This window comes from Macaca mulatta, chromosome 14 (genome assembly GCF_049350105.2).
Source record: "Macaca mulatta isolate MMU2019108-1 chromosome 14, T2T-MMU8v2.0, whole genome shotgun sequence".
NCBI classification, from domain to species: Eukaryota; Metazoa; Chordata; class Mammalia; order Primates; family Cercopithecidae; genus Macaca; species Macaca mulatta.
Window position 1 is genome coordinate 5814320 of NC_133419.1, and position 19494 is coordinate 5833813.

A 19494-nucleotide genomic window follows, 5' to 3' on the forward strand; every position below is an offset into this window, starting at 1 on the left:
CCACGCCCGGCCATTTTTTTTTTTTTTTTTTTTGAGACAGAGCCTCACTCTGTTGCCCAGGCTGGAGTGCAGTGGCGCGACCTTGGCTCACTACAACCTGCGCTTCCCGGGCTCAAGCAATTCTTCTGCTTCAGCCTCCTGAGTAGCTGGGACTACAGGCGCCCGCCACCACACCTGGCTAAGTTTTTGTATTTTTAGTAGAGACAGTATTTCACCATGTTGGCCAGGCTGGTTTCAAACTCCTCACCTCAAGTGATCTGCCCGCCTCAGCCTCCCAAAGTGCTGGGGTTACAGGCATGAGCCACCTCACCTGGCCTGCTTTGGTCATTTTTAATCCATTACCTTGGTCAAATCAATATCTTATTAGGATGGTTTAGTAAGAATGTTTTTTAATTGGAGTTGTCAAACATACACAAGAGCGAAGAGGACTGATTACAGATAGATCCCCACCATTCACTTCCTTTTTCACCAATTTTGCCAATTTCGTTTGATAAAATCCTTTTTTTTTTTTTTTTGGCTGGAGTATTTTACAGCAAATTCTCAACATGGAGTGAGGCCTCCCATGAAATCTTCAAGGTTAAGCAGCCTTCTGACACAGGGGCGGCAAGAGGGGCAGTTTTGGAGCTGGGGTCTCAGGGCATTCTAGACAGTAGCAGGCTAGGGACAGGACATCATGGTGGCTCAGTGACATCCTTCACCAGCTAAACTAGTGCCTGGGCTGATTCTCATGTCCTGGGGTGTCCACTCTTGGGGAAGCTTTCAGGGTGGGTTTTGGCTCAGAAGTAGTGGAAGGGAGGAAACTGGAACGCCTCAGGCTGTAAACTCTGGGGAGAGTCCCAGCTAGTGGGGTATGGTTTCTTAGTGCACGCACGCTGCCGACACGCTCTTCTCCCTGCCTGCCGACCCAGCAGTCCTGTTGCCGGGGGCCATGAAGTTGCCCTGTGGGTTGTGGGAGGACACCGCTCACGGCCCGTGTGTCTGTCTTTAGAATGGCATCATCACTGGCGTGTACCCGGCGAGCCCCTCCAGTTGGCTTATCGTGGTGGTGGGTGTGATGACAACAATGTATGCCAAGATCGACCCCTCGTTAGGAATAATTGCAAAAATCAATCGGACCCTGGAAACAACGTAAGTAATCCTGTGAAATCTCCGAATGTCTGGGAAGTTACCAATTTTATTGCTGTTTTTATGTCTCTTCAAATGTGATGATTGTCGCTGTTCTGGATTCGATGTGAAGCTCCTGATTCTGTCCTCACGTCGGCTTTCTTCCCGCCTCCTGGGTGGTGCTAAGGTCCCTCTAGGAGTTTGCGGTCCTCTGCGGCCTTTCCTCCGAAGACCAGGGTGAGAAGAGTGGTAGTGGCCCTGGGGCACCCCTTGGAAGGTGTCAGGGCCCGAGGGTTTGGCCAATAGTGACAGTGCCCGTAGCCCAGCCAGTAGGGCTCTGAAACGGAATTTCTGCTCAAGGGGCTGAATCCCCATGTAGTGATTTCTTTGCACTTGGAGTCCGTTCATCCCAGAGTTCTGTGACCCTTGAACTGACTGCTCTGGGGTCCTCTGCAGGGACCTCCCCCACTTAGCTTTCTGTCAGGGTGGTTCAGAAATCTCCAGGGGACCCCCCTGTCACTCCCACCCCTAGGGTTTTGGATTTTCCGGGGGCTTATCTCTCGCTACCAAGAGATAAGGCCCCGAGACACCTCAGGTAACATTCAGCACATGTTCATTTTATTTTTTTTCCAACCACCTGCCGCCTGTTGATGGCACGTGTTTATTGCACGTCTGTGATGCCTGTTATTCCATCCAGTTCTGGAGATGGCCCAGACTCCTGTCTAGGAAGGTCAGGCCCTGCACTGCAGTAACCTCTCATTAGGATCCCTTTTACCAGTAAGGAAGTTTTCAGACAGACGCAGGCGTCTGCCCAAGTCACAGGAAGAGGGAGCGGAAAGCTGGAATTCAAACCCAGCTCTGTGCCAGCTCTGAAATCTGCTTTCTTCAGTGTAGCACTGAGGTCCCCCCACCCCCTGCCCCAGAAGCTTCCGTGAGACAAATGCACGTGAACACCGCTGCTTTATCGCCATTTGAACGTCGAGACGGTGGAACGCGGGGCGACTCGGCTTCCTCGTGCAGCTGTGACCCTTGCGCTTGGACACACGTTTTCCTTTCTGGTCTGAAAGCTCCATGGTGCCTTGGAAGTGTCCCTGCTGGCCCGTGCCAGGCGTTTGATTCGATTTCTGTGCTGCTTGTTTACACCAACGGCATTTTTGCCATTGGGGCACGGTGGTTCACACCTGTAATCCCAGGACTTTGGGAGGCCGAGGCAGGTGGATCACCTGAGGTCAATAATAGCCGCCAACTCCTCATAATTGGGCTTTGTTTGGGGGCCAGGAGTTGCAGGTGGAAGGCACAATGCCAGGTCAAGGCTAAGCTAAAAATCAAAGCTCTGGATCTTCATAGTCATGCCTTGTGGGTTGTTTGCATGTAAATATTGTTTAATCAGCAAGAAATAAGAAAATAAACTGGCAGAAAAAGGGACATAAACGAAAACTCACTCACAGTTAACGGCTGAATTTGATTTTTTTTTTTTTTTTTTTTTTGAGATGGAGTTTTTCCTCCGTTGCCCAGGCTGGGGTGTGATGGTGCTATCTCGGCTCACTGCAACCTCCACCTCCTGGGTTCAAGCAATTCTCCTGCCTCAGCCTCCTGAGTAGCTGGGATTACAGGGGCCCACGACCACGCCTGGCTAATTTTTGTATTTTTTGTAGAGATGAGGTTTCACCATGTTGGCCAGGCTGATCTGAACTATTGACCTCAGGTGATCCACCCGCCTCGACCTCCCGAAGTGCTGGGATTACAGGTGTGAACCACCGTGCCCAGCCTTGATTCTGCTGACTAGAAAGAAAAGATTAAGCAGATTAATGGTCTGAATCTCCTGATGACAGCTTGAGCAGGTACCCTGATTCCTGCCTCTTTTTGCGAAGGGTCTGCAGAGGACCCCTTCACATCCTGTTCCTTCTCCAGGAAGCCCTGGACCCTCCAGAGCCACTGAGCGTCCAGCTGAGTTGCCTGCAACCTTGAGGTAGCTCAGGATCGCTGGCTCAGGCCTCTGTAAGTGTCTGCAAGAGACAGAATCAAAGTTCCCAGTCATTTTAACAGAAGCATGCCTGGCTGGGATGCCTGCCAGGTTCCTTGTCTGCCTGGGGACTGCTGTCACTGCTGTCACTCAGAAAGCAGTTGGCAGACCTGGGCACTCGGGGCAGGCCTGGCTGCTCTCTTCCTTGAGGTCCCAGGGCCCGCAGGCCTGCAGTGGATAGCCGCCTCTGAGCCTTGTGTGTGGAGCTGTTCCTTCATACTTTTCATTCTCTCGTGGGGTTAATGAAGATCTTTTCTTTTTCTTTTTGAGATTGATTTCCACTCTGTCCCCCAGGCTGGAGTGCAGTGGTGCGATCTCGGCTCACTGCAGCCTCCACCTCCCGGGTTTAGGTGATTCTCCTGCCTCAGCCTCTTGAGTAGCTGGGACTGCAGGCACACGCCACCACGCCCAACCAAATTTTGTATTTTTGGTAGAGATGGGGTTTCGCCGTGTTGGCCAGGCTGGTCTTGAACTCCTGATCTCAAGTGATCCACCCGCGTCGTCCTCCCAAAGTGCTGGGATTACAGACGTGAGCCACTGAGCCCGGGCCAGATCTTTAATTTACTCTCTAGTGTAGGCCTTCTCTTAAAACTGGATTATATTTAGAAGTGTTGACTGTTTAAAGCTCTTAATAATCTGGGTCTTTGTAAGATTTGTTTCTTTGTACCTCTTAAACCTATTTTGGTAAACTAGGCCATCCCTGGCCTAAATTTAGAAAGGCCGGGTTAAGGGCCAGCGTCTTCCAGCCTCATGGGCCATTCCAGAGCTGCTGTCCTGGAGGGGACTTGCAGATTCTCTGGGCCGCTGCCTTCAAAACTGGAGTCAGGCTGGGCGCGGTGGCCTGTAATCCCAGCACTTTGGGAGGCCGAGGCAGGAGGATTGCTTGAGCCCAGGAGTTCAAGACCAGCCTGAGCAACATAGTGAGACCCTATTTCTTAAAAAAAAAAAAAAAAAAACAGAGTAAAAAAGTGGAGTCATACGTGTTATGTGGGGTTTGTCTCTGAGTCTGTCCCCAACAGCCTTGCAAGGAGCATGTCCTTTCAAAGAAAGCTTTTTGCTAACGTTTTTTATCTAAGTGCCTATATGTCTATATTTTTAAAAATCTTGAATGTGTCATTTATTTGTTTATGCTAAAATATTTTTATTTTTGCAAATCAAGTAAGTAAGTATATAGGTCTTTTTCTTTCAGTAATCTAAAATGTAGATTATCTAAAAGATGGCTTCTGAAATCCCTAAACCCAAGTTTGCTGATAGGTTAGATGACCAGAAAAGAGCATATAGGTTTAAAAAAGAGACTACAGTTAAACTCCAGTGCTAGACTTCACGGGTTATAGAAAGATATACATTTTGGAGCAAGAGTATGTAACCTTGAAGATAATTTGTTTTTGTCCACTTAAATATTATGCAGTGTTCAATTAGTGGTTTTCTTTTTTTTTTATTTCTTATTTTGAATTATTTTATTTTCTTTTTTACGTTTTATTTTTATATTGATGGGGTTTTGCCATGTTGCCCAGGCTGGTCTTGAACTCCTGGACTCAAGTGATCCACCCATCTCGGCCTCCCAAAGTGCTGGGATTATAGACTTGAGCCACTGCACCTGGCCAAATTAGTGCTTTTCAAATATTGGGGATACCTTTAGGTTATATATATTGGTGTTTTAATCATTTGAAGCATGCTTAGTTTTTACTTAAAAAATATTTTGCAGTTACCAAAACTAAAACAAACCACAAAATAGCTGCATTTCTGGCCAGGCACAGTGGCACACACCTATAATCCCAGCGCTTTGGGAGGCCGAGGCAGGTGGATCACCTGAGGTCAGGAGTTCAAGACCAGCCTGGGCAACATGGCAAGACCCCATCTCTACAAAAATACAAAAATACAAAAATTAGTTGGATGTGGTGGTACACACCTGTAATCCCAGCTATTCGGGAGGCTGAGGTGGGAAAATTGCTTGAACCTGGGAGGTGGAGGTTGCAGTGAGCCAAGATCACCACTGCACTCCAGCCTGGGCAACAGAGCGAGACTCTGTCTCAAAAAAAAAAAAAAAAAAAAAGCCGCATTTTGTCTCATTTTTAAAGTCCCATCTTTACCATAATATGTACTACCTTCCTTCACAAACAAAAACATTTCCTGTATTTAAGTTAAATATTTACATGACCGTTTCACACAGTCTGTTTCTTTATTCGTGTTAAGTACTCCTAAGTCAAAAACAAGCTCTTTTAATATAAATACTGGAGGTAATAGTTGTAACAAAATAATTTGAGATTACGATTACATCTAAAAGTAAGTTTGGGAGTAAAAAATTCATAAAGAGCTGAAGAAAGTGGCCCAGAATCTCTTGCTCACCTGCCGGGGAGGCACAAGTCTGCAGGGCATGGCTCTCGCGGTGGCCAGGTCCCGGCCTCGCAGCATCCCCCCTGCTGTTGGTCCAGAGGTCCTGGAGGAAGCTGTGTCTTTTTCCAGATGACACAAATTGGCCCTGGTCAGTTTCAAGGCCACCAGAGCAGATCAGGCTGAAGGGACCTGTGGGAAGAGAGCAGACAGGCCTGCCCCGGACACCCGGGTCTGCCGGCTACTTTCGGCGTGATTGGTTTTGGGGTGAGGAGGAGAGAGTCCGTGAGTGTTTTAAGAGCTCGGTTCCTGCAAGTGCTCTCCCTCTGACTTTCCCGGCTCTACATGGGGCAGGCTGCTGGACACTGAAGCACGTGGTGTCTGTGGCGTCACCGGTGGCGTTCGGTGGCACCGTGCGACCTCACACACAGCCTCCCTTGTCTGGGTCTGTCTCCGCAGTGACTGCATGTCCAGCCAGACAAAGAACGTGGTCAGCGGCGTGCTGTTTGGCACCGGGCTGTGGGTGGCCCTCATCGTCACCATGCGCTACTCCCTGAAGGTGCTGCTGTCCTACCACGGGTGGATGTTCACTGAGCACGGCAAGATGAGTCGCGCCACCAAGATCTGGATGGTAATTGTGCATCCCTCTGGCAGTGGAGTGGGGGTAGATGGTTTGGGCTTTGGAAAGAAGGACACCTCTGGGACCTTTTCTCCCTTGATGCTTGGTTGGTGACCTGGGCCTCAACCTTGAATGGCTGGAGAGGTTTGAATCACCATGACACAAAAGCGGGGGCCGAAGAGTGCTTCTCTTTCGTGACGTTAGTGAGATCTGCAGCGTGTTTTATTGAGGTCTGCTGGGTTTGTAGTTCAGGTCATTCATCAAATAAAAGTGCTGTCCATCCAGTTCTTTGTAGCGTTCTTGACTCACTTGTTGTCAGGCATTAAATGGTTACCTTAGCTGACCCCTCGGACAGGCTCCCGTGACTCGGACTTAGCTTCTGGAATGTTCCCCCAGCTTGCCTTGGCCCTTAGCCCAAGGGTCCTTGATTTAAGGTCATGGCTTTGCCATATATGTGGATACTTGTCCAAATTTCATGATTTAAATGTTTTTCTTTTTTATTTTTATTTCATTTTTATTTTTTTGAGATGGAGTTTCACTCTTGTTGCCCAGGCTGGAGTGCAATGGTGCGATTTCAGCTCACTGCAAACTCGGCCTCCCAGGTTCAAGCAGTTCTTCTGCCTCAGCCTCCCAAGGTGCTGGGATTACGGGCATGCACCACCAATACGCCTGGCTAATTTTGTATTTTTAGTAGAGACAGGGTTTTACCATGTTGCTCAGGCTGGTCTTAACTCCTGACATCAGGTGATCCTGCCTTGGCCTCTCAAAGTGCTGGGATTACAGGTGTGAACCACCACACCCAGCTTTTTTTTTTTTTCTTTTTGAGACAGGGTCTTGCTCCATTGCCCAGCCTGGAGTGCAGTGGCACAATCACAGCTCACTGCAGCCTCGACTTCCTAGGCTCAAGTGATTTTCCCACCTCAGCCTCCTGAGTAGCTGGGACTATAGGCGCACACCACCATGGCTGGCTAATTTTTGTATTTTTAATAGAGACGGGGTTTCGTTGGCCAGGCTGGTCTCAAACTCTTGAGCTCAAGTGATCTGCCCACCTCGACCTCCCAAAGTGTTGGGATTACAGGCATGAGCCATCAAACCCGGGCTCAATTTAAATGTTTTTGTGGGAGCTGGGCATGGTCACTCATGGCTGTAATCCCAGCACTTTTGGAGGCCAAGCCTGGTGAACCACCTGAGCTCAGGAGTTTGAGACCAGCCTGGAGAACATGGCGAAACCCCATCTCTACTAAAAATACAAAAATTAGCCAGGCAAATTAGCCAGGCGTGGTGGTGCATGCCTGTAATCCTAGCTACTCAAGAGGCCAAGGTGGGAGGATTGCTTGAGCCCAGGAGGTCAAGGCTGCAGTGAGCTGTGGTTGCGTCCAGCCTAGGTGACAGAGCCAGACCCTGTCTCAAAAAAAAAAAAAAAAAAATTATGGCCTTAGTTTTTCTGAAAATAAACCCTCCAAGATGGGCATCATCTCTGGACTTTCAAGGCCTCTGTCTGGGGGCTGGGGCCCCTGTGACCCCCTGCAGGCGGGCATGTGCCCCATGTACCATCTGCCCATTGTAGTCATGGCCCTGGGCCTTGGGCTTTGCTCAGCACCTCAAGCCCAACCTGGGTCTTTGGGGCTGGACATGTGTAAAGAAACATCTGGTTTATTCACCCCTGTCTTGCCAAGTGGCCTAAATGGTTCTAATGGACCAGGTAATCATGAGAAAATTTTCTGCAGAATCTTTCTCGAATGAGGCTGCTCCATGGGTCTGCCGGTGTATATGAAGCCGTGGGTCTGCTTCGGTTTTTTGTCTGCCCCGACCTTGGCCCCGGGGCCCTTCTGCTCGGTTGCCTCTGGGTAGCCCCCACAGTGGTGCCTGCCTGGACTGGGCTGCTGTCCCAACCTCTGGGGAAGCCTTGTAAGAGAAGTGTGGGAGTCACCGCAGTGCCCACCACATACTGGGACTCCACTCTTGCCAAACAAAAAAATTTTTTTTTTTTTGAGACAGCAGCTTGCTCTGTCACCTAGGCTGGAGTGCAGTGGTGCAATCTCGGCTCATTACAACCTCCACCTCCCGGGCTCAAGCGATTCTCTCACCTCAGCGTCCACAGTAGCTGGGACCACAGGCACACACCACCACGCCTGGATAATTTTTTGTATTTTTTTTTTTTTTTGAGACGGAGTCTCGCTCTGTAGCCCAGGCTGGAGTGCAGTGGCCGGATCTCAGCTCACTGCAAGCTCCGCCTCCCGGGTTTACGCCATTCTCCGGCCTCAGCCTCCCGAGTAGCTGGGACTACAGGCACCCGCCACCTCGCCCGGCTAGTTTTTTGTATTTTTTTTAGTAGAGATGGGGTTTCACCGTGTTAGCCAGGATGGTCTCGATCTCCTGACCTCGTGATCCGCCCGTCTCGGCCTCCCAAAGTGCTGGGATTACAGGCTTGAGCCACCGCACCCGGCCAATTTTTTGTATTTTTAATAGAGACGGGGTTTCGCCATGTTGGCCAGGTGATCTCGAGTTCCTGGGCTCAAACGATCCAGCCTCCTCGGCCTCCCAAAGTACTGGGATTACAGGCGTGAGCCACCGCACCCAGTCAAACCAATTTTTTCTCTCAAATCAGTTTCTGCCATTTGGATATAAAGTTTCTGATTTCTAGAGAAGCAGAATTTAACACCTAGAAGAGATTCGGGTGGTTCCCACACTTGGCAAAGCAGGCTAAAGGGCACTCCCTCCGGTGGGTTCGCAGCTGAGGTTCAGCTGAGTCCCAACGCCCTGCGGTACCAGGACTCCCCACCTGGGCCCGAGGACTGCCTTTGTTTTGGTCGGCATTGAGGTGACTGGTTATTATACAGACTTGATCATCCAGCCTAAAACCAAGGGCCACAAATGTGCCCTCTGGGAGGCTTGGCAATGACTGAAGGAAAGACGCTGCTTCCCCTCAGCTTGGCTCAGGGTCAGGCACGTTGACCCTCCTCACTGCTCCTAGAGCCTGGAGCCCATCCCTAAACTAAGGGCCTTGCAGAAGGAGGTGGGGTGAGACTCACCCTAGGTGCAGAAGCACAGTTCGGGTCCTGGCTAGTCACGATGCTGGCAGCGACATCTCACGGCCTCCGTCAGGCTTGGCTTTGATTCCACGTGGTTTGTTTGTTTGTTTGTTTTTGTTTTGTTTTTGTTTTTTGTTTTGTCTCACTGTGTCGCCCAGGCTGGAGTGCAGTGGGGTGATCACGGTTCACCGCAGCATCACCCTCCCAGGCTCAATCAATCCTTTCGCCTCAGCCTCCCAAGTAGCTGGGACAACAAGCACATGCCACCACGCCTGGCTAATTTTTTGTTTTTTTTTTTGTAGAGATGGGGTTTTGCCATGTTGCCCAGGTTTTTATTGGCATGGAGGGCGGGGTTATATGCTTATTTGCTAGAACCCGAAAGTATGGGGCGGGTAAAAGATGGACCAGATGAAAAATAAATCGACACAGAAAATCAGTAAATGGTTGGCATGTTGTGCACACTGGAAAAGTGGCTTTGGATCTTTAACACAGCCTTGTCTTTGAAATTGTAATTCTCACATCCAAGTACTAACCAGGCGCGACCCTGCTTAACTTCTGAGATCAGACAAGAACGGGTGCGTTCAGGGTGGTATGGCAGTAGACTGAAAATATAATTCTCTCTCTTCAGGGTATGGTCAAGATCTTTTCAGGCCGAAAACCCATGTTGTACAGCTTCCAGACATCGCTGCCTCGCCTGCCGGTCCCGGCTGTCAAAGACACTGTGAACAGGGTAGGTGTGGCTTAGGCTTCACACTGAAATGTCAGCCATTTGTGGATTAAGGCTTAGGTCTTAATTATGATGAACTAGGTCACCGTCATTTGACTCAAGTAGCCTTCAGTGGTGTGCCTGGTAGGGTTCTCATAGGAAGTCTTTTTTCTTTTTTTTTTCCAATGCATCACTGCTGCATCTTAGGTGATTTTTTTAAAGTTTTAAGTTTCATAGAGAAGCTGCTTGGTGCATTTTTTAAAGCTTTATTTTATTTTTATTTTTATTTAATTTTATTTTTTTTGCGATGGACTCTCCCTCTGTCATCCAGGCTGGAATGCAATGGTGTAATCTCAGCTCACTGCAACCTCCACCTCCTGGGTTCAAGTGATTCTCCTGCCCCAGCCTCCCAAGTAGCTAGAATTACAGGCACCCGCCACCATGCCCGGCTAATTTTTGTATTTTTAGTAGAGACGGGGTTTTGCCATGTTGGCCAGGCTGGTCTCGAACTCCTGACCTCAAGTGATCCACCCGCCTTGGCCTCCCAAAGTTCTGGGATTACAGGCGTGAGCCACTGCGCCCGGCCAGTTTTTGCTATTTTACATAATTGCTAAATACAACATTGTATGAAATGATTGCAGTCACTCCCCATTCTTCCCTCCCCCCATCTAGTAACTTCTATTCTACTTTCTGTCTCTGTGGATTTGCCAATCTGAGGGACCTCATATAAGTGGCATCATATCATATTTGTCCTTCTGTGACTAGCTTCTCTCACTCAGCATAATGTCTTCAAGGTTCATCCACATAGCAGCCTGTGTCAGAATTTCCTTCTTTCTTACGGCTGAATAGTATTCCATTGTACGGCTAGACCATATTTTATTTATCCATTCATCTGTTGCTGGGTGGTGAATGTTTTTGATCTGATTGGTGAGGGTCCTCCAGCTGAGGGTGGGGTGATCATCAGCCTCCAGCTGGTCTGAAGGCAGTTGCTTCTTGACACCCCAGGCCCCTAGGGGCAAGGCACTACCTAGAAAGCCTGTCATTTCATCCTCAAAACTACTCATTTCTTTTTCTTTTTTTTTGAGACAGGGTCTTGCTCTGTTGCCCAGGCTAGAGTGCAGTGGTGCAATCTTGGCTCACTGCAGCCTTGACCTCCTGGGCTCAGATGATCCTCCCGCTTCAGCCTCCTGAGTAGCTGGGACTACAAGTGCATGCCACCACACATGGCAATTTTTTTTTTTTTTTTGAGATAGAGTCTTACTCTGTCACCCAGGCTGGAGTGCAGTGGTGTGATCCTGGCTCACTGCAAGCTCCGCCTCCTGGGTTCACGCCATTCTCCTGCCTCAGCCTCCTGAGTAGCTGGGACTACAGGTGCCCACCACCACACTGGGCTAATTTTTTTGCATTTTTAGTAGAGACGGGGTTTCACCATGTTAGCCAGGATGGTCTCGATCTCCTGACCTTGTGATCCCCCTGCCTTGGCCTCCCAAAGTGCTGGGATTACAGGCATGAGCCACCATGCCTGGCCCTATTTTTTTTTTTTTTTTTTTTTTTTGTGGAGAGGGAGTTTCACTATCTTGTCCAGGCTGGCGTTGAACTCCTGGGCTCAAGTGATCTACCTGCTTTGGTCTTTTTTTTTTTTTTCTTTAATTGAACAAAAGGGGAGGGAGCAGTTCCATTTCTTTCTTTTTGAAAAAATTATGGTAAAATGTGCACAACATGAATTGTACTGTTTTAACCATTTTCAAGTGTACAGTTCAGGGGCACTAAGTACATTTATAATGTCACGCAGCCCTCACTGCTGTCTCATTCCAGGACCTTTCATCACCCAGAAGCTCATAGCCACTAAGCAGTCACTCCCTGTCCTTCTACTTCCCTCTCCCAGCCCCTCGGAACCACTAATCTCCTGTTTGTCTCTATGGATTTGCCTGTTCTGGACATTTCACATAAATGGAATCATGTGGCCTTTTGTGACTGGCACGTCATTAAGGTTCACCTGTGTTGTAGCGTGGATGAACTTCATCCCTTTTTGTGACTGAATAATATTCCGTTGTATGGAAGGACCACAGTGTATTGACCTGTTCACCCGCCGTTGGGGACATAGCCAGGAGCGGAATTGCTGGGTCGTGGGAATTCCGTGGTAACTCGTTGAGGAACCACCAGACCCTCACGCAGCTCCACCATTTTGCATTCTAACCAGCAGTGCATGGGTGCTTTCGTTTTTGCACATCCTGGGACCCCATTTTAAAAACTATAATAAGCAGAAACTTCTCGGGGTAAGGGTTTGAATCCAGGATTGGTTACTGAGTCCCTGAGGGTTTGAATCCAGCCTTGGTTATTGAGTCCCTGTTAGCCTTGGTAAGTTTCTTCCCATCTCTGCTCTTTTTGTTGTTGTTGTTGTTTTTGTTTTTGCTCTGTCACCCAGGTTAGGGTGCAGTGGTGTGATCTCAGCTCACTGCAGCCTCCATCTCCCAGGTTCAAACAATTCTCCTGCCTCAGTCACCCGAGTAGCTGGAATTACAGGTGTGTGCCACCACGCCTCGCTTATTTTTGTATTTTTAGTAGAGACAGGATTTCACTATGTTGGCCAGGCTGGTCTCAAAACTCCTGACCTCAAGTGATACGCCCACCTCGGCCTCCGAGAGTACTGGAATTACAGGTGCAAGCCACCGTGGCTGACCTACCCCATCTCTCCTCTTCTGTACCCACACTTGCGAATCAGGGCTGACAACAGCCCCTGTTCCACTGGCAGGGTGGGGTGAGGGTGAGATGCTTGACCTTCAGTGACCTCTGTCTGTGTTGCGTAGCTCAGGGTTCCACTTCAGCTCATTCAGGGCATGATTTTCTGTCTCATTCACGGGCATTTTACTTTGAATAAGCCTCAATATGCTTGACAACTGTTCCACGCCCTTTCTGTGGGAGACAGAGTCTCACTCTCTTGCCCGGGCTGGAATGCAGTGACACTGTCCTAGCTCACTGCAGCCTTGAATTCCTGGCCCAAGTGATCCTCCTGCCTTAGCCTCCCAAGTAGTTGGGGCCACAGGTGTGCACCACTATGCCTGCAAATATTTTTTTGTAGAGATGGGGTCTTGCCATGTTGCCCAGACTGGTCTTGAACTCCTGGGCTCAAACAGTCCTCCTGATTCAGCCTCCCAAAGTGCTGGGGTTACAGTCATGAGCCACCGTACCTGGCCACAGCTGGCCCTTGTAAGGGAGTGGGGTCTTACTTTCCAATGTACAGGGAGGGACCCTAGAGAGATTACTGTTTCACCAAGACTTTGGTTTTTACAGCAGACAACTTGTTGGATTAAAATATTTCATGGCAAATTGTGGGGTTAGCAACAGTTTTTACTTTTTGTTGCTGTTGTTGGGGGAGACAGCGTCTCACCCAGGCTGGAATGCAGTGATGTGATCATGGCTCACTGCAGCTTTGAACTCCTAGGCCCAAGTGATCCTCCCACCTCAGCCTTCCAAGAAGCTGGGACCACAGACATGTGCCGCCATGCCCAGCTAATTTTTGTATTTTTTTTTTTTTTTTTTGCAGAGACGGGGTCTCACTCTGTTGCCCAGGCTGGTCTTGAACTGGTCAAGATTGCTTGGGCTCAAGCACTCTTCACATGTCAGCTTCTCAAAGTGCTGGGATTACAGGTGTAAGCTACCGCACCTGACCAGTGTCACTTTCTGTAAGAGCTTGCTTAGGTGTGTAGCAGAAGCTTTTGAGTGTCTTTTTAAACAATTGCTCTCTGTGTTTCCATCTCTGAGCATTTGTTCAACCAAAGTAGCACATGTAAAAGGATGAGGTGGGGTGGGGGCTGAAAACCCTGAACCTGAGGCCCTGGCCTTGGCCTGGTTCTGAGACCTATTCCAGCCCCTCCTTCCCATCCTGCTGCCTGAGCACCTGCCCAGCCCCAGCACCTAGCTCTCAGCATGACTCTGCCCCATCTCGTAGTCACCATCACAGGTCATCAAAGCTTAAGTCAGAACAGCTCTTTTATTAAGGGCCAAATAATACATAAGAGACATTCTTGAAATTTCCTTGTTAACTTTTCTTGTCAATTCTAGAATTTATTTTAAATTCTAAAAATTTAATGGTGGCTTTCTGGTGATGCAGGATTTGGGACACTTTTAAAACTAATAAAGGAAGAAAAAGTTTAATTGTTAAATTATTGTTACTCTGTGACACCATTTAGCATTGAAGGGAGTTAACCTGTCTAAGGACTGCTAAGACCAACTTGGGGGAAGAGTCTAAACTTTTTTTTTTTTGAGATAGGGTCTCACCCTGTTTCCCAGGCTGAGGTGCAGTGGCGTGATCATGGCTCACTGCAGCCTCGACCTTCTGGGCTCAAGTGATCCTCCCACCTCAACCCCTCACATATCTGGGACCACAGACATGCACCACCATGCCCAGCTAATTTTTGTCTTGTTTTTTGTAGAGATGGGGTTTCACCATATTGCCTAGGCTGGTCTTGAACTCCTGAGCTCAAGCAATCCACTGGCCTTGACCTCCCAAAATGCTGGGATTACAAGCATGAGCCACCATGCCCAGCCTAAAACCTCTTCAATGTGTTAGAACTTTTCCTAAGGCACAGGTGAGGCAACCATAGGCTTTGATTAATGTGTTTTAACTTGGGTGATTTTTTTTTCCCCGATAATCCCAGTATCTAGAGTCGGTGAGGCCTCTTATGAAGGAAGAAGACTTCAAACGGATGACGGCACTTGCTCAAGACTTTGCTGTCAGTCTTGGACCAAGACTACAGTGGTATTTGAAGTTAAAATCCTGGTGGGCTACAAATTACGTAAGTCTGTATACACAGTTTTTCTTGATGAAATTTTTCTGTATGAAGATGCTAATTCTGAGGGACAGGGATAACAGGGCTGAAACGACAGCTGTGATTAGCCAAAATCACACCTTAGGAAGTTCCAGCTATGGTTTACCTGCATGCAGCATGGGGTGTGTGTATTAGGACTGACGTGTAGTTACAGTGACAGTTTCTTGGTTTTTGGATTTTTTGTAGAGACAGGGTCTCACTATGTTGACCAGGCTGGTCTCAAACTCCTGGGCTCAAGTGATCTTCCCACCTTGGCCTCCCAAAGTGCTGGGATCACAGGCATGAGCCACCACACCCAGCCTACAGTGACAGTTTTACCCCGAGTGCAGGTGCATCATCGCAATGCTGTGTTTTGCGCACAGGAGCCCTCTCCCTCTCCCTCTTCCCCGGGGATTCCTCTTGTGAGCTGTTTCTCCTGCAGCAGTGCCGTGCTGCCCCGGACTCCTGCTCCTATCCTCCTCTTTAGTTTATTTTTATTCCAAGGCATCCTTCCCGAGCTCGCTGGTGGATGCAGGGATGGTGTGGGATGCTTGCTGGGATTGAGTGTGGCTCAGTGGTCCCAGGAGCATCTCCTCCAACCAAGTGTCTTAGCTGGCGCCCTGTATGTGGGGAGCTGGCTGGGCTTCCATGTGCTGGGAGGGTGAGAGCAGGCCTCTGGCAGACGAAGCAAGGGAGGGAGTGTAGCTTTGAGGAACAACTAACACGGAAGAGGAGGTGTCCCAAGTGACCCTGACAGAACCAGCAGGTGGTGCAGAAGTCACATCGTGGGTGGATGGGCAGTGCCTGGAGGAGTCTCTCGAGCCTCAGGGGGCCGGGCATGTTCGCTGGCTGCACGGGTGTGCTGGACTGGTAAACGTCAGCTCTCTGCACAGCTCTCTGCACACGAGACCGTTGCATGGCCACTGTTCTGTAGTTACGTGTGTTTCAGCACAAAGCTGAAAAGGAAGCCATCTCTGGGTCCAGCAGGCTGTGAAGGGACAGCAGCTGTGAGGTGGCTGGGGGGCACTGCCCCGGGTAGCTTCAGGATGCATGTGCCAGGGAACAGGGACCACACCTGTGGGACGCCGGGTTAGTGCCACGGCCTAGACTGAGGCGGTGGCTTCTTCAGGGAGACCTGGGAAGCAGGAAGACGAGAAGCAGTCTGTGGAGCAATTTTGCATAACATTGGTTTTTGTTGTTGTTGTTTTGTTTTCTTTTCTTTTTGAGATGGAGCCTCGCCCTGTCGCCCAGGCTGGAGTGCAGTGGTGCGATCCCCCCTCACTGCAAACTCCGCCTCCCAGGTTCAAGTGATTCTCCTGCCTCAGCCTCCTGAGTAGCTGGGATTACAGGTGCCTGCCACCATGCCCAGCTAATTTTTGTATTTTTAGTAGAGATGGAGTTTCATCATGTTGGCCAGGCAGGTTCGGAACTCCTCACCTCAAGTGATCAGCCCGCCTCAGTCTCCCAAAATGCTGGGATTACAGGCGTGAGCCACTGCGCCTGGCCTTTGTTTCTGTTTTCTTTTATTTGAGAAAAGGTCTTGCTCTGTTGCCCAGGCTGGAATACAGTGGCACAATCATAGCTCACTGTTGCCTCGAACCCCTGGGGTCAAGTGACCCTCCTGCCTTAGCCTCCCAAGTAGCTGAGACTCCACGCGTGAGCCACCACACCTGGCTAATTTCTTACATTTTTTTTGGAGAGATGGAACCTTGCAATGTTGCCCAGGCTGGCTTCAAACTCCTGGCATCAAGCGATCCTCCTGTCTTGGCCTCCCAAAGTGCTGAGATTACAGGTGTGAGCCACCATGCCCAGCCCACAGTACTGGTTTTTAGATCATGTTAGCAGTCAAACATTTATGATTTACTTTCCATCTGGTCTTTTAAACATTTTTAAAATTTTTATTTTATTTATTATTTTTATTTTTAATGTAGAGCTAGAGCCTTGCTATGTTATCTAGCCTGGTCTCGAACTCCTCGTTTCAAGCAATCCTCCCACTTCGGCTTTTTTATTCCCTTTTGAACCATCTACAGATTGAAGGTGGTGTACCTTCTTTCTGCTCATCTCAACTTAAAAAGAACACTTTTCGTTTCCCACGGTGTCGCATTCCGTCTGGTTAGGACTGCGTTCCCTGTTCTGGAATGGCCCCCGTTAGATGACAAAATGTCTGCCAAAAGCACTGCCTGCCCTTCCCCGTGGCTCTGGGCTGCTGCCAGGGAGCCTGCCTGGCCCCTGCTGAGCCTGCGGGTTTGTCTGGTGTTTGCGCCCACTAGGTGAGCGACTGGTGGGAGGAGTACATCTACCTCCGAGGACGAGGGCCGCTCATGGTGAACAGCAACTACTATGCCATGGTGAGTGCCCCCGCCCGGGCTGCTGTCTGACGAGGACGGTGGGGCGGCGGGTCTGTCCACAGAGGTGGCGTCTTCACAGGCCTGTGGACGGCCTGGGAAAGCTCTGGGGACTGGCTCATGCTCCTCTCTGTCCTGCTTCCAGGCTGGAGAACCCTGTGAGTACCCTTCAGTATTATCCTAGTAGCCCAGGGTGCTCTGCTACTGCAGGGGGATTTGGGCTGCAAAAATAAGTTTCTGGCAAACAGGAATTCCTCACTGTGCTATACCTGTCCTGCTGTTTTTTTGTTTTGTTTTGTTTTGAGATGGAGCTTTGCTCTTGTCCACCAGGCTGGAGTGCAATGGCACGATCTTGGCTCACTGCAGCCTCCGCCTCCCAGGTTCAAGTGATTCTCCTGCCTCAGCCTCCCAAGTAGCTGGGATTACAGGTGCCCACCAACATGCCCGGCTAATTTTTGTATTTTTAGTAGAAACGGGGTTTCACCATGTTAGCCAGGCTGGCCTCGAACTCCTGACCTCACGTGATCCGCCAGCTTCAGCCTCCCTAAGTGCTGGGATTACAGGTGTGAGCCACCGTGCCCAGCCTGTCCTGCTGTTTTTATGACTTAGCACTGGAAGTTAGTGCCACAGCAGCCTTAAGATCCCTGCAGAACCCCTAGAGCTCAGGGACAGTGGGTTGGCCAAGATGCTGCCACCAGTGCACTACACTTCACCCTACTGTTTTCTGAGGCGCCAAAGGGGTGTGCATCGATGGTAGTTTCTGGTTTCCTGGGCTTTGTCTTTCAAAGCATGGATGGTTAGAAGGCCCCTCAATTTGGGTTCTCGACCACTGCTTTAATAACTGGCAAATAGAACTCTTCTCTTTCCTTTTCCTTCCATTCCTTCACTTCCTTTTATTTTTTTCCCTCATTTATTTTTTATCATTTACTTTTTCTTTTTTTTTCCCTTTTTTTTTTTTTGAGATGGAGTCTTGCTCTGTCGCCGAGGCGGGAGTACAGTGGTACAATTCATCTCACTGCAGCCTCTCCCTCCCCGGTTCCAGCGATTCTCCTGCCTCAGCCTCCCGAGTAGCTGGGATTACAGGCACCTGCCACAACGCCTGGCTAATTTTTGTATTTTTAGTAGAAACGGGATTTCGCCATGTTGGGCAGTCTCATCTCAAACTCCTGACCTCAGGTGATCCATGTGGCTCAGCCTCCCAAAGTGCTGGGAATACAGGCATGAGCCACCACACCCGGCCTATCATTTGCTTTTTCTTTCTGTTTTTCTTCATTTCAAAATTTTCCTTTCTTTTTATCTTAACTTTTTCCCCCATCTGAAATAATCTCAGACTGAAAGAAAAACCGTCAGTGTAGTCCGTAGAACTTCTTTTCCTGCTCTATTTGGAAGTGAGCTGTTTATCTGATGCCCTTCCCCCCAGGAGACCTGTGTTCATTTCCTACAAACAGAGGCACTTTCTACATCACTGGGGACATGGTGTGGACATAGACTCTTCCAAAATGTAGGTTAGACCTGTGTTCCTTGGCCTTTTCTTCCAATTGTGGAAAATGTAGACATTTGGAACAGGGTCTCAAAATTTAGAAAGCTGCAGGCACAGCTCTATATAAACAATTATTTCAACCTTTCATTGTGTCTCATCCAAAAAACTTCCTGATTGTCTAATTGCTCCCCGACTAATTTTTGCTTTCCTTTCTCTGTGTTATATGAGGGTATTTGGTGCGAATAGTTATCTTTAACAGCCCAAGAGTTTTGGAGGACTTAAGTTCTCATAAAACATTTACAAAGTAAAAGACAGAATGTAGAAAATCAAACTACCATTTATTTTGTAGCATTGCAGATGTAACTGAATACATCTCTGGAAATATTTTGACAGCGTGCAGGATGTGCTGTGATGTATTTAAATTTGCTTATCTTTCCGTATGCAAATTCTCTCCATGTCACCTTTTTCGCTTTTCAGGATCTGCTGTATGTCCTTCCAACTCACATTCAGGCAGCAAGAGCCGGCAACACCGTCCACGCCATCCTGCTTTACAGGCGCAAACTGGACCGGGAGGAAATCAAACCAGTAGGCACACAAATTGCTTTAAAAAAATTCTTTTCAAACAGCTTAACAGAGGTATAATTGACGTATTGCACATGTTTAAAGTATACAGTTTGTGGCCGGGCACAGTGTCTCACGCCTGTAATCCTGGCACTTTGGGAGGCCAAAGCAGGCAGATCATCTGAGGTTAGCAGTTGAAGACCAGCCTGGCCAATACAGTGAAACCCCATCTCTACTAAAAATACAAAAATTAGCTGGGCATGGTGGCACGTGCCTGTAATTCCAGCTACTTGGGAGGCCAATGCAGGAGAATCGCTTGAACCTGGGAAGCAGAGGTTGCAGCAAGCTGAGATTACGCCATTGCACTCCAGCCTGGGTGATAAGAGCGAAACTCCGTCTCAAAAAAAAAAAGAAAAATTAAAAAATAAAGTGGAGAGTTTGATAACTTCTGACGTGTGTATATTGATGCATCTGAGAAACCATCA

The 19494-nt window shown here is 48.8% G+C and overlaps 1 protein-coding gene and 1 long non-coding RNA gene across 24 annotated transcripts in view; one reads left to right on the forward strand and one right to left on the reverse strand.

The window, feature by feature from the left end:
• Positions 1–19494, forward strand: part of CPT1A (carnitine palmitoyltransferase 1A) — an 85411-nt gene that overhangs the window by 31137 nt on the left and 34780 nt on the right. For 21 of the 23 annotated variants that reach the window (XR_013403453.1, XR_013403444.1, XR_013403445.1 and 18 more), the window contains 6 exons: positions 989–1128; positions 5918–6089; positions 9738–9839; positions 14474–14611; positions 16894–16971; positions 18926–19033. Coding sequence is in view for 13 of the 23 variants with exons in the window: in XM_077961841.1 (XP_077817967.1) it covers positions 989–1128; positions 5918–6089; positions 9738–9839; positions 14474–14611; positions 16894–16971; positions 18926–19033 (738 nt within the window). In the remaining 10 variants the exon portion in view is untranslated. The remainder of the gene's footprint in view (positions 1–988; positions 1129–5917; positions 6090–9737; positions 9840–14473; positions 14612–16893; positions 16972–18925; positions 19034–19494) is intronic. The other 2 variants (XM_077961846.1, XM_077961849.1) reach the window with 2 other exon arrangements.
• LOC144334069 (uncharacterized) lies at positions 13228–19440 on the reverse strand. The gene is made up of 2 exons (XR_013403467.1): positions 19255–19440; positions 13228–13293 (listed from the first exon to the last, which is right to left on the reverse strand). It is a non-coding gene; the product is annotated as an uncharacterized LOC144334069 (long non-coding RNA).